Source organism: Megachile rotundata, chromosome 1 (assembly GCF_050947335.1).
Source record: "Megachile rotundata isolate GNS110a chromosome 1, iyMegRotu1, whole genome shotgun sequence".
Lineage (NCBI taxonomy): Eukaryota > Metazoa > Arthropoda > Insecta > Hymenoptera > Megachilidae > Megachile > Megachile rotundata.
Genome location: NC_134983.1, coordinates 20000001 through 20012707, shown reverse-complemented (window position 1 = coordinate 20012707; position 12707 = coordinate 20000001). Strand labels below are relative to the sequence as shown.

At 33.4% G+C, this 12707-nt stretch overlaps 2 protein-coding genes across 3 annotated transcripts in view; one reads left to right on the top strand and one right to left on the bottom strand.

Annotated features, from left to right (window-relative positions):
* Window positions 1-1091: 1091 nt before the first annotated feature.
* Window positions 1092-7709, top strand: SF1 (splicing factor 1). The gene is made up of 9 exons (XM_012287096.2): window positions 1092-1446; window positions 2194-2346; window positions 2941-3016; window positions 4803-4955; window positions 5045-5151; window positions 5219-5385; window positions 5467-5625; window positions 5711-5988; window positions 6060-7709. Exons 1-9 carry the CDS (start codon window positions 1248-1250, stop codon window positions 6613-6615), a joined length of 1848 nt encoding a protein of 615 aa, XP_012142486.1. The 5' UTR covers window positions 1092-1247; the 3' UTR covers window positions 6616-7709.
* A 123-nt stretch (window positions 7710-7832) lies between these two features.
* LOC100882559 (retinoblastoma-like protein 1) overlaps window positions 7833-12707 on the bottom strand; it is a 6187-nt gene continuing 1312 nt past the window's right edge. Inside the window, exons 2-8 of one of the 2 annotated variants that reach the window (XM_003704084.3) lie at window positions 12696-12707; window positions 12324-12620; window positions 11734-11835; window positions 11472-11569; window positions 11005-11388; window positions 9544-10926; window positions 7833-9468 (exon numbers count right to left, since the gene is read on the bottom strand). The exon at window positions 12696-12707 is cut by the window's right edge and continues 520 nt beyond it. In XM_003704084.3, coding sequence (XP_003704132.1) covers window positions 9283-9468; window positions 9544-10926; window positions 11005-11388; window positions 11472-11569; window positions 11734-11835; window positions 12324-12620; window positions 12696-12707 — 2462 coding nt within the window. In that variant the 3' untranslated portion in view covers window positions 7833-9282. The remainder of the gene's footprint in view (window positions 9469-9543; window positions 10927-11004; window positions 11389-11471; window positions 11570-11733; window positions 11836-12323; window positions 12621-12695) is intronic. The other variant, XM_012287095.2, reaches the window with a different exon arrangement.

Below are 12707 nucleotides of genomic sequence, written 5' to 3'. Positions count from 1 at the left end.
ATAAGAATAATAAGGTTAATGATGATAAAAGTGATAATATGCGTAATAATATTGATAATAATAAGAATAATTAGCATAATAATAATAGTTGTGACGATAATAAAAGTAGTAATATGGGTAGTGATATCGGTTCAATTGATGATAATAAGAATAGTAAGGATAATAATTATAGTTCCACGATAATAGTAATAGTAACATGGGGAATGATATATGTTAGGTCTCCAGACCTAACCTTATACAACCTAACCTTAGTCCCTGACCTAACATGGTCCGAACTAATCTTAGATCCTGACCTAACATAATATATCCTAACCGTATGCCTGACCTAACATAATCCGACCTAACCTTGGACCCTGACCTAACCGAATGTAACCGAACCGTAAGCCTGACCTAACCTGTTGATTGTCTGTTATTTTTAAGAATGTAATGGAAAGGATTGTAAATAAGTACATGATTTCTTTTGTTTATTTATTGTAACCTCATAAATACATAGTTGTATAGTTTTATACAGTCATATATATAACTAATCTAACCCAACCTATACATTCATAGTTTACAGTGCAATTATAAGAATTTTTGAAAAATTATGTAGGATCATTAAGGTGCCCTCATCAGTCACCACTGCGTGTACCGGCTAGGTACGGCATTGGCAGCAAGCTGTGACGTCGCTGACGCATGCGCATAAAGCTCTCGCGTGCGATAAAATCTCACGACTGCCCAACACTGCCACCAGGTATATGTACTGATATCGTAACAATTGTTAATGCGCATGTGCGTTGTCCCTGGTTACACAGCATGCTGAACCAATCATAGCTGAAGTTTGCTGAATGAAGAAAAAATTCGTCATCAAAGAAATAGATCTTTTGTAGATCGAATAATAAAACATGCTTATGTAAGAAAATGAATGATTACATATGTCATATATTTCTTTAAAAGCATCGAGGGATAAATTCAAATTTATTTCTTGCTTTCATACAGGTGATTTTATATGCTAAGTCGAGAGTATTCCGAAACTCATCGAAACAGTAACGAGCGGGAATTGCCTCCTCAATTCTGCTCTAGAACATAGTATCCATGTCTGGTACGCCCATGAAAGAGATCGAGGTGTCCGTCAGTCGAACTTGTACGCCATTTTTGTGGTGTGTAAACTTCTATTGAACTTAAGAGAAGAAAAAAAAGAAGCAATTGTGTGCTGCTTAGCGCACAGCTATTCTGACGTATTGCACGTCTGTGACAAGTTCCACGTAATGAATCAGTCGCGAAATTTTACATCATTGTTAAATCCAAGTTATTTGCAAAACGCGCAGCAAAATGCTGCGACTGCAAACGCGGCTGCCGCTGCAGCTGCTGCAGCTGCCGCGGTAAGTGCCGCGATTGCAAATGGAACGCAGCTTAACTTCAATTCGAATTCTCCGACGAATAACACCAGAAAACGCGAAGCGGAAAGTAAGTTGCGAGTTGTCCTTGTTACGCCATTGATTCGATATCGTTTTGTGTTGCGCGACCTGATTTTATGTATACAATTTGTTAATCATACACATACATGTATAATTTCTCCAACACAATTTATTTAATTTTAATTGTTAAGTTTTGTACTTACCGTTTATAAATTGATTATGTATTTTAAATATTAGAATTATTTGTTTTGAAAAATATAGAATTTAGTTGTAATAGTGATGTATGAAAGTGGGGTCCTTTAAGATTTAAAGCTCAGTCTTCGAGGTTAAAAGCTGATATAGGTACTGAAATGTATTGCGATTCATGCATTGACTTTTAGATTTTACAAGGAATGCTGCAGTGTATGTAGGTCTGTATTTGGATATCAGATTCAAAAGTGAATTGCATCAATGCAAAAATGAGAATACTGTTTTGGTACGAGCAAGACTTGATTTTGCCACAGATTTTCTCATGTGGAATATTATATCAATATCATATTAGTTGTTTATGTGAATAATTGTGTTATGTTTGTATCAAACTAAATCAAGAATAAATAAAACCGGGATAACATTGGGATCAACTAACATTGTAGGATTATACTGATATAAGCCAATGTATTAATACAAAGATCATATACAATTTAAATTACTCCAGATTTGAGTTTTCAAAGCTGCAGGCACAGAGTTTATTTTAACACTAGTTTGTAACATGTAATAGATAAACATATAAGCTATAAGTAATTTGTAAATGTTTTAGATGATAGTAAGCAAGAGAAAGAGACAAAAGAGGAACGTAGGAAGAGGAGGAGAACTAGATGGGGCGGTAGTGAACATGACAAAACTTTTATACCAGGCATGCCTACGGTTCTACCAACTAACCTGACTCCTGAACAGGAGAAGGCTTATCTCTGTAAGTTTATTTTATTTATTCTTTCATTTGTTTGATTTAATTATGTTATACACGTATATATACATCTATGGGCAGGAAATGATTTAAAAATCTTGCTTCTGCATTTCAATTTCTGATACCTAATTTATAGTGCTATGAAAGATGTAAGTATGTATGAATTATTTAAAATTAATAGTCGCTGGAAGTAATTGCCCTTTGAAATATATTCAACAAGCGAGTTTGGCAATAGGAATTGCCAATTTTGCTGAATAATAAATGTAAAATTTTCAGTTTATTTTATTTAGTGTATTTAATTCCTTTTTAAGTCTTATTCTTTAGTTCTGCAATTATATTATGTTATATTAGATTGTATTATAATTATGCAATAGATCATTAAAAAACAATTGTGTAAAAGTATGTTCCTGTATTTTAATAAGATATAAATGGAAGCATGAATTTTATTAAAATATTTACCTCGGATATTTACAAAATCTTAGACTTAGGTGAATATTCTACAATTTTGAAACATGCTTACATTATAGAATGTATGGTTATGGCAAATTGGCAATATCTAACTGTTGGGGTTTCCGCCCCCTCTAACCCGTTGGTTTACAGTTCAGCTGCAGATTGAGGAAATCAGCAGGAAGCTACGTACCGGAGATCTTGGAATTCCACTTAATCCTGAGGAAAGGTTTGAACGAAACTTACATACCAAAAATGACCATAACATATCTACAATACCTCTCTACTGACCATTCAGCAGCCCATAAATACAGGGGCCTTATGATATGGCTCCAGTACAATTAGTGTGGGATACTGATGTCTGTTTGAAAAGATTGGGCTTGATTAAAGCCTCAGCGCAGCACAGAAGATGAATTTTGATAATATTGGTTTGCCCTAATCAATTTCTTTTACTAATTCATTTTTTATTAAACATTGCTACAAGAACAGCTTTGCTGAAATATGTGAATATACAAAGATGTATAAAAAAAAGTTAAGGCATCAAAATAAGTGCATGCTATTGTCGATAATCAAATACAAAGGAAACAAGTATTACTATTTTAAAATTACTCTTAACAGTTCCATCCAACAATTAGAAATTTTTCGTATATGGTATAATAATAGTATTGCATATAATTAGACATATAAAATATACAAGTAAAAGAACTATTACAGTAGCAGTGTTTAACGCACAGTGGGTATTCTAGTCCATATATCTTTCAAATAGTTATATTCTTGCACATGTAGGGAGATTTGGAGGTGTTCTCGTGCAGACTGTTCTATACGAGTTAATAGGCTCTATTTAATTACCGTAATCCACTATTAAAAATTATTCTTATTGGTAATTTCCATGCATTAATGGAAATCCATGCATAGAGCACCTTAACAGACACATTTTTTTAATAGGCTGCCGTGATTTGCACGGCACGTTTAGTCCATATTATTTAGTATTATAATGCTACAGGAGTATTACAATTAATTAACTACGATAGACTTTAAATTAATGAGCAGATTACAGGAAAATATTGAAAATGATAAAAATTTTAACTGCTACCATAAGCAATAATACTGTAAAGATCAATATTACATTACTTTCAGGTGCAACTTAAATGAATACATATTAATTTTTCTAATAAATTAATTTATTCCAATAGGTTTAACTGTTCTGATTTTAGCTGGAACCATTATTTTATATTATTGTGTTTCATTAGTATTATACAATATAGTAAGATATACAAATTATTAACTAACCCAAAAAAATTATTTCCTAATAATCACAGGATCTATCTTAGCAGCTGACATCATACCGATTTCTGCCGTGCACAAACGCGCAGTCTTCCAGTGGTTTCCTACTGAATAGACTTATAGCAATGCTGCATTTAACATTATATAATTTTTTACTCTTTATTTTGATACCTTGGCACTGTTGGAAAATTTGGAAGATTGACTCATTTTAAATCAGTAAAGTTATAATGTACTGAAAACTTCTTAATAATGCTTTAAGATATAAGTAACAATTATTAAAATCATAAATTTATATGAGTTAACTTTATCTTTAATTTAAAGTAAAAGTAAAATATTACACGGGAAATAATCTTCATAAATAATTTAATTTTCAACTTTCTTCTTTTGATATAGAAGCTTACATTTAATTTATTTAGTATAAATTTTAATATATATTTTATGAGGAGTGCTTTCTCAATATACTACATTGTAAAGAATATACTTTTTCCAACATGGTCAGAATCCTACTTATTAAGACAAAAAGTTTATGTTAAATACAAATTGTTAACTAAAGCCTAATAACTTCAAAAAGTCGATTAAAATATTATCCTAATTTCCAACTTTCTGCTAATAAACAGCAGTTCTTTCTTCACTTAATCACACAATCATAGTAGGATCAGGTTGCTTGTACGCTAGCATCATCTTGATGCAAACTTTCTTTCTTGACAAAATCTTGTTCTTTTGTTTTACAGATCTCCATCTCCTGAACCCATATACAGTAGTGATGGTAAACGGTTGAATACAAGAGAATATCGTACTAGACGTAAATTGGAAGAAGAACGTCATAATCTTATTCAGAAGATTCTCAAAATTAATCCAGAATTTAAGCCCCCACCAGATTATAAGTAAGTGAACATAAATATTCTTTTGTGGAATGTATTTGATTTTATATTGTGTAATATTCATAAGCGGTATAAAACTTCATTATTTCTAGACCACCAATAATACGAGTTCATGATAAAGTCATGATACCACAAGAAGAACATCCAGATATTAATTTTGTTGGTCTCCTTATTGGTCCACGTGGGAACACATTAAAATGTAAGTTTAACTAAACTAAACTGAAAGCAACCTTGCATAATTATTACATTACTTTTTAATATTACAGCGATGGAAAAGGAAACTGGAGCAAAGATTATAATCCGCGGTAAGGGTTCTGTAAAAGAGGGAAAAGTTGGGAGGAAAGATGGTCAACCGTTACCTGGTGAGGATGAACCTTTACACGCGTATATTACAGCTAACAATTTAGATGCTGTAAAGAAAGCTGTTGAAAGAGTATGTAGTGTGTTTGCAATTAGATATGTTTCTCATGTAAATGCTTATTAAAGTGTAACAATTAAATATTTCTGTTATCAGATACATGAAATCATTCGACAAGGAGTAGAAGTACCAGAAGGACAAAATGATTTACGACGCAATCAACTTAGAGAACTAGCTTTGTTAAATGGAACATTGCGCGAAAATGACGGACCACGTTGTACTAATTGTGGCGCGTCTGATCACAAATCATGGCTGGTAAGTTTATATCATACTATAGTATCCTTATTATACATTTTATATATGTCAGTAATTTATTGTATTTTCTTGTCAATTTCTTTAGTGTCCAGACAAACCGAATGTAACAAACAATATAGTATGCTCAAGCTGTGGAGGAGCAGGGCACATTGCACGTGATTGTAGATCTAAAAGACCTGGCCAAGGCGGGCCAGCTGCTGCAGGAATGGGAGGAATGGGACCAGGTGGAGATAAAGCTAAAATAGACGAAGAATACATGTCCCTTATGGCAGAATTAGGCGAAGGTCCGCCACCGGATCGATCTAAAAGCGGGCAACCACGTCAACCAAATCCTAATCCTAACTATCCTGGTCTCTTCGATAGGTAAGTTTCATCCTTTATGAATCATAAAGGATAATACAGATACATTGTAACTAATATGTTTCCTCTTTTAGGCAACAAGCACCTCGTGCGTTAATGGCAGCACCAGCCCATCCACCGCCCCAAATGATGCAAGGTGGTCCAATGATGCCTCCGCCAGGAATGGCTCCGCCTCCATGGAGTCAAGGCGAAGTAAATAACATGAACGGTATGAATATGCAATGGCAACCTCCAGTTAGTATGCCTCCTCCACCCGGTGTAATGCAACCACCTCCGCCGCCACCTGGTTCGACGACTCAGCCAAATATTCCACCATTAATGCCTTGGATGGCTGGAAACAATCAACCACCACCACCCGGACAAATGCCACCAGCACAAATTCCACCGCCTGGAATGGGAATTCCACCGTGGCAGCAGGGACAACAAGGACCGATGCGCCCACCTCCACCTGGAACAGCTCCACCACCAGGATTTCCAGGATGGCAGCCGCAACAAATGGGTGGATGGCCACCAGCGGCTCCTGTTCCACCTCCTCCACAACAACAAACACCAGCGCCACCTGGCATTGATCTCAATACTTTGCCGACACTATTGGCACAACCACCTCCACCACCTCCTCCAACTAGTTAGTGTAAAAAATCGTCAGATCATTTAATCAAAGCTTCTTTGTTCGTACAATAGAGGATTATCGTCGATCGTGTCAGTACATGGATTACAATATCAGACTGAAAACAGTTGTAACTGTTACTAGTTCAAATGATCCAAGATCTTAATTAACCTTTCCTTCTATAAGGTTTTCTTTCTCTGTGGAAAAAAGGATGCGGTCAAGGATATACATATTTCTCGGTCCACTTTGTGGATCATGCAATGTTCATGAAAGAACAGCTTTAGGTTGGCAATATATTGTGAGAACATCAGAGTACTCGGTAAAAGAAAAATTAATTTTGGTTACCATTAGCTCCTGATTAATTGTATGTACCTAAAGCTTTCTTACAATTGTAAATGTAAGTGATATGCCAAACACATTTTTTATAATATTACTTCGAGCACGATTATTTTTACTTACATGTTTCTTCGAACATAAAATCATACATTATGACTAGAATATAGTTTACTTGTATTTTCTGAGTAGTATGCATAATGTTATGTATACTAGTAGTGCATTTGTTGCTCTGTACAAGTATCGTAATCAATTTCTTGCTTCTATATAGTATCTATTGTGGATATTATATAATAAGTGTTTAAAATGATTTATGAAATTGTATATACAAGTTCCTACAACATTTAAAACTCCAGTAAGTTTTCTTGTATGTTAATTTGTTATGAACATTTTCCATAACTTCAATCGATATAATAATGTACGATAAGTTTTAATATATCATAAAATATGAGTCTTTACTTGTACAAGCAATGAGCTGGCAGATTACATTAGATAATTTACATATTACGTTTGCGAAAATATTTCTGTTCGTTTGTAAGAACAGCATACGTATGGATCATTGAAACATAATGTCGTGAACGTCCAAGCGCAATAATTTCGGTCAGTCATTCACTAGCGGGAATAAAATGATTCGTTGAAAATTCAAATTATAAATTCCACTTTATATGAAACAATATTAATATTGTGTGTTATGTGTAGGATATGAATAAATAGTTTGTGGAACTTTGTAATAGCTTAATGTGTATATTAGCTACACAATAAAGGTATATCATATACAAGCAAACACATTTTTATTTCTTTAAATAAATTTTTATATAAATCTCTATACTTTACCTTACCTACAATGTGATTATTTCGTTAGTAGATTCCAAAGGAAATGCCGCCAATGTTTTATTAAAAGCGGGTATAAAATATAAATTTTCGAATTTTATTTGTTTTGATTTACTTTCGAATTACAATACTATATACAGATAAACTATTTAATAATTATTATATGCCAATAAAATTCTTTACATTTTTATTTCATTTAAAAAAAATTATTAGAGGAACTGCCGTAATTGCGCAACGAGAAACAATATCTCTTCCTCATTGAAATTATCCTCCTATTTCGAGAACCATACAAATACGTTACTTGAAAAAATCGTTACGTAGATGATAAAATTAAATGTTTTGTATCATTCTGTTATCGATTTTTACTTATAAATTCGTCTGAAAACTCGTTTTGTATTGTACATTTATCAAAGAAAGAACCTTTTCCAGTTCTAAGTCATTTCAATGTCATTCTAATCTTAACAATAATATTTGTAATTTATATGTATTGTTTGGTAATAAAAGACAGATTAATGAGATCAAAAGTCAAATTTGAAAAAAAAAAGAAAAGAATACACTTAAATCTAATACACACGCGTTGACACGTGGCCGGAAATCGAGGGTCTCAGTACCGTGAGACGAATGAAATCTCGAGAAACGCGAATAACTTATTACATTCAAGACCAAAGAATACAATTGATTAACCGTTGAAATTTTGTAAATTGAAACTTAAGCCTAATAACTTTAATTAAATATCACCCAAATTGTATTTGCATGCGTCGAGCATTCACTGCCTTTGCAGCATGCTTAAATCTACCGGTAAAAATAGTATTCTTTTACCATCTATGGCCGTACCTCTTACAAAATTCATCGTACATATGTATAAGTTATATATATACACATATATAACTTTAAAGAGAGTACATAGCTCTATCAAAATACCGTTGATCTGTGATATCAATAAAAGTCAGAATCATTTCCAGTGAAATGAGAATATTTAATGAACATCCCTAACATTAATAACAACGCAGTATTTAACAACAGTTAGCAAACTTAGAGCGATTTTAAAATTATTGTTTACTTTGTAAGGTTATTAAAAATTGTTATTGGTACATAGCAATGGATATAAAATATATTACAACCTCTAAAATATTTAAAAATGAAACATCAAGAGAATGCTCGATATATTCTACTTTTATCGATATTTAGGAATTATCACCTTCAGAATATGTATATTTAAGCACTGGAAATGAAATTCTGACTTTATTCAATACAACAACATCGTATCCTTGTATACGATATTATACTGGTATTATACAGGCCTTTCTTCAGTTTCTAATATGATCATACCTGAGAAGCGAACGTTTCGTTTATTTTAAGCTACACAGCCAAGAAACAGATATTCGACTTCAAAAAACGGCTTCTTTTCCTACTCGTTAATATCGATCGATTTTTGTTCAATAAAAACGAAAATGTCTTCCGAAGATTCTCTTTCCGTTGCCTAATATTCAGTTCTCAATAACCTATTTAACAGTCGATTAAATTTCTTATTGGTTTTGCGTGCGTCGTTCCCCAATGATGTTCTCTAATTTTCGAGCGACAAAGGCAGTCGTCTTTTTAGCAGGGGATGTCGCCTCAGTCATTTCTACGTCAGTATCATCCGACAAAAGTCGTTTTCCAACAGATCGCTTTGGATCGACGGATATCATCATTTTATTAATAGCCTCTAAATCCTGTAAATAAAAAAAAATATTTGATATATCAAATATATAGAGACTACTTTAACTAACAAATAATATTTAATTTACCTTAGCAGGACTACGACTAAAACAATAACTAAGCTGTGGTGCCGGAGAAGCTGAAATAGCTTTCGGGTCTAATGTGCGTGTCATGATGCTACTGGTGACACGTCTCACAGGAGAACTCGTAGGAGGTTTCCCTTTTGGCAATGGACTTAACGACAAACTGGTTACGCTACCACGTGCTAGTCCCAATTTATTTGCCACTTCTTTAACCTGCGGCACGTATACCGTGTTATAGAATTTGATCAGATCTCCACGCGTTTCTTCACCGAAATTTTGTGAAGTTCCAGCCATGTTTGTAGGTGTAGGAGGTGCAACATTAGGCTCTTTATCCGTTACATCTTTCTGTCCACTTTCTTCGCTAGCTTTCTGCGACTCGTCCGAAGGTGTTTTAGCTATAAGTACCGATCTGTATATGTGAGACTCAGCTTGCGGTTGTAATCGATAACATCGCATGATTTCGGTAAACGAATTCTTTTCCATTTTCGCTAACTTGCATATCACATAAATTGCACACATTAAAATTTGATCGAGATGTCGATCCTTCATCAATTCCGTCCGATCCTTGATCGAGTACTCGAAGATAGTCCATATCTTTTTCTTCAAATCGATATCCATTATTTCTAACGAACCGCACAAGTCTAACATGCGTACGCTTGCAAGATTATAAAATTTCCTAAAGAATAGCGCTACGGAACCAGTTCGTTTTGGTCTTGCTGGTTCCCTGTTAACGGTTACAGTTTGCATAGGCGAACTGCTGGCTTGAACACCAGATGATCTTGGGACCGTGATTTGATCAGGTAGTAGAAGGATCCTTGAATTACTATCGATTAAAACTTTCGACGGTAGGACATTTTGTCCAGCTACTCGTAACACGCTCTGTCCACTGATTCTGGTATCAGGAAATAGACGTTTCTTAATTGCGCCGGATGCCGCAACAGGGGAATGAAATCTTTCGGAGGCAGAAGAAATGGGACTTTGTTGTACGTCGTGGTGAGTACCGCGGTCCAAAGCAATTCTTCTTAACGCTGGTTGACCGGGGATATTTGGATCGACTGTTTCTAACGTGCCGGGTAAAGAAACTTCTTCACAGCTTGGTACGCCTTCTGGTGTGGATTGAATAGCACTCCATAATGGACTGTCACTTTTCCATGCAAGGGATTCTAAAATTTTTTCTTCTATTTGATTTAAATGTTTCACCACGTCGCGCGACAATTGATCCTCTGCTCTGACTATAATTTCTATGACTTTGTAGAAATAGTAGGCGTCTAAATTCAAAGCGTTTAAAATCCATGGGAAGATTTTGTCGTTGCTTTTATACGAATAAATGACAATTTCTAAACAGCAAGCGAATAAACACTGAATGAAGACTTCGTTCATTAGAAGATTCTGTAACAAACCAAATGTTACGATGAAAATAATAAATAAATTTTTTCTATTTATTTTTTAAATGATCGATTAACGTACCGTCACGTCGTAATTCGGTTTCTTGCGTTTTTCGTCATTTACAATCTTTTCTAATAGTCTGTAGAAAAGAGTTTGTCCTAAATAAAGTCTTTTCTTTCCAAAATCTGAAGTGGTTTCATTGGCGTTTGTACTTTTGTTGTAGTTAGCACAAAATTGTTCCCCAATTTCTTTCACTTTTGATTCAACCAGTGTCTTTACATCTTGAGAACAACCATTTAAAATTTGTAACAGGTTTTCACTCGGTGATGTTTGACCCGCTAACATAGCCTGAAGGCGAATTACACTTTGTGTCGCAGTTGTTACCGGTGTCACATTAGTGATATCTTTAGATTTAAGATAACCGCGACCAGTTAATGGAGTAGGTGGCGCTAAATGCTGTATTTGCTGTAAAAGTTTTTATAAAAATTTCATTAGAACTTTGTTTATTTGCAAATATAATTCATTTGTACAGTTTATTCAATACTTACACCACTATATTGCTCCCTTTTCATTTGAAACTGTTCTTGAAGATCACCAACATTCATCATTTGCGTTGGAGAACCAATATTATTACTAGCATCATTACCTGAAACAAATTAAAGTAAGATATAAATATGTGATAACACTGTATAATATATAATTACTATAGAAAACCAATTAAAGACAATAAGATATGATAATATTTAATATGAATAATAATATAAGATATGAATAATATTCGATTAAGCTTTTTATGTATTTTGAACCTACCTTTTATGGAAATATGTTTGGATAATTTAGCATGATAAGCTATATTTCCTCCTACTATTTCCAAACTTGATACTCCATTTAATCTGACTCTTCTCCAATCAGCTGTAAATTACAGCCAAGACAAAGCAAACCCAAAATGATTAACAGCAAGAAATGAAAATTATTACAAGACAAAATGAAAAATTATCAGACATTTTCTTCTTTGTTAAAAAATGCAAATCAGAAAACATAAGCAAATCTATAAGATAACCTTGAAAATTACACATACATGAGTAGTACAATTTTTTATTTGTAACTGCATTCAATAACTATGTTTCACAGCTGTTTGTTTATGAATAGCAAGATGACACTATACAGTAATGTACAGTTAAATAATTAAGCAATTTTAAGCACTATGAAGTTATGCACACTCATACAATAATTTACAGATGCAAGCTAGGATATCAAAGCAGAAACAAATAAAAGCATAGAAGCATATTACATCTAGCACTATTTGATTTTATTTACAGGCACTACTCCCATAACAAGAAGCAAGATCAAGAGTTGGACTTTTTATAGAAATATAAATTAATGTAAATGAAAATAATTACCTAAAAAAATTCTTTCATCAAAATCTCCAACACTTAGTACATGTTGTTCATATACTTTATTAATAGCTTTGCTGTTGCCGTCAAAATTCAAAGCTTCCAGAATACCAGAAAAATTTGACTGATCACCACGCAACACTCTTTCATTGAATAATTTATTAATATGATTTCGCAGATAATATTCCTTAATGACCTTAGCTTCAACTGAGATAGCTTCATGACGTTCACATAACAAATTAATTATACAATTTGCAGTCTGAGGAGGAGTATAATTCTCATCGTTGAAATTTGGTGGCAAACCTGTCAATGAATATATAAATAACAAAGGCTATTTTGTTTTATATAACAGTATAAATGACAATTAGGTATATTTACCAGGAAAATTAG

Bases quoted from the DNA above. Each gene is read 5' to 3' on its own strand.
- SF1 (XM_012287096.2), top strand. From the start codon at position 1,248: ATGAATCAGTCGCGAAATTTTACATCATTGTTAAATCCAAGTTATTTG. The intron at 3,017-4,802 runs GTTTGAACGAAA...TTTGTTTTACAG, and splicing joins CCACTTAATCCTGAGGAAAG to ATCTCCATCTCCTGAACCCA. The intron at 5,152-5,218 runs GTAAGTTTAACT...TTAATATTACAG, and splicing joins ACGTGGGAACACATTAAAAT to CGATGGAAAAGGAAACTGGA.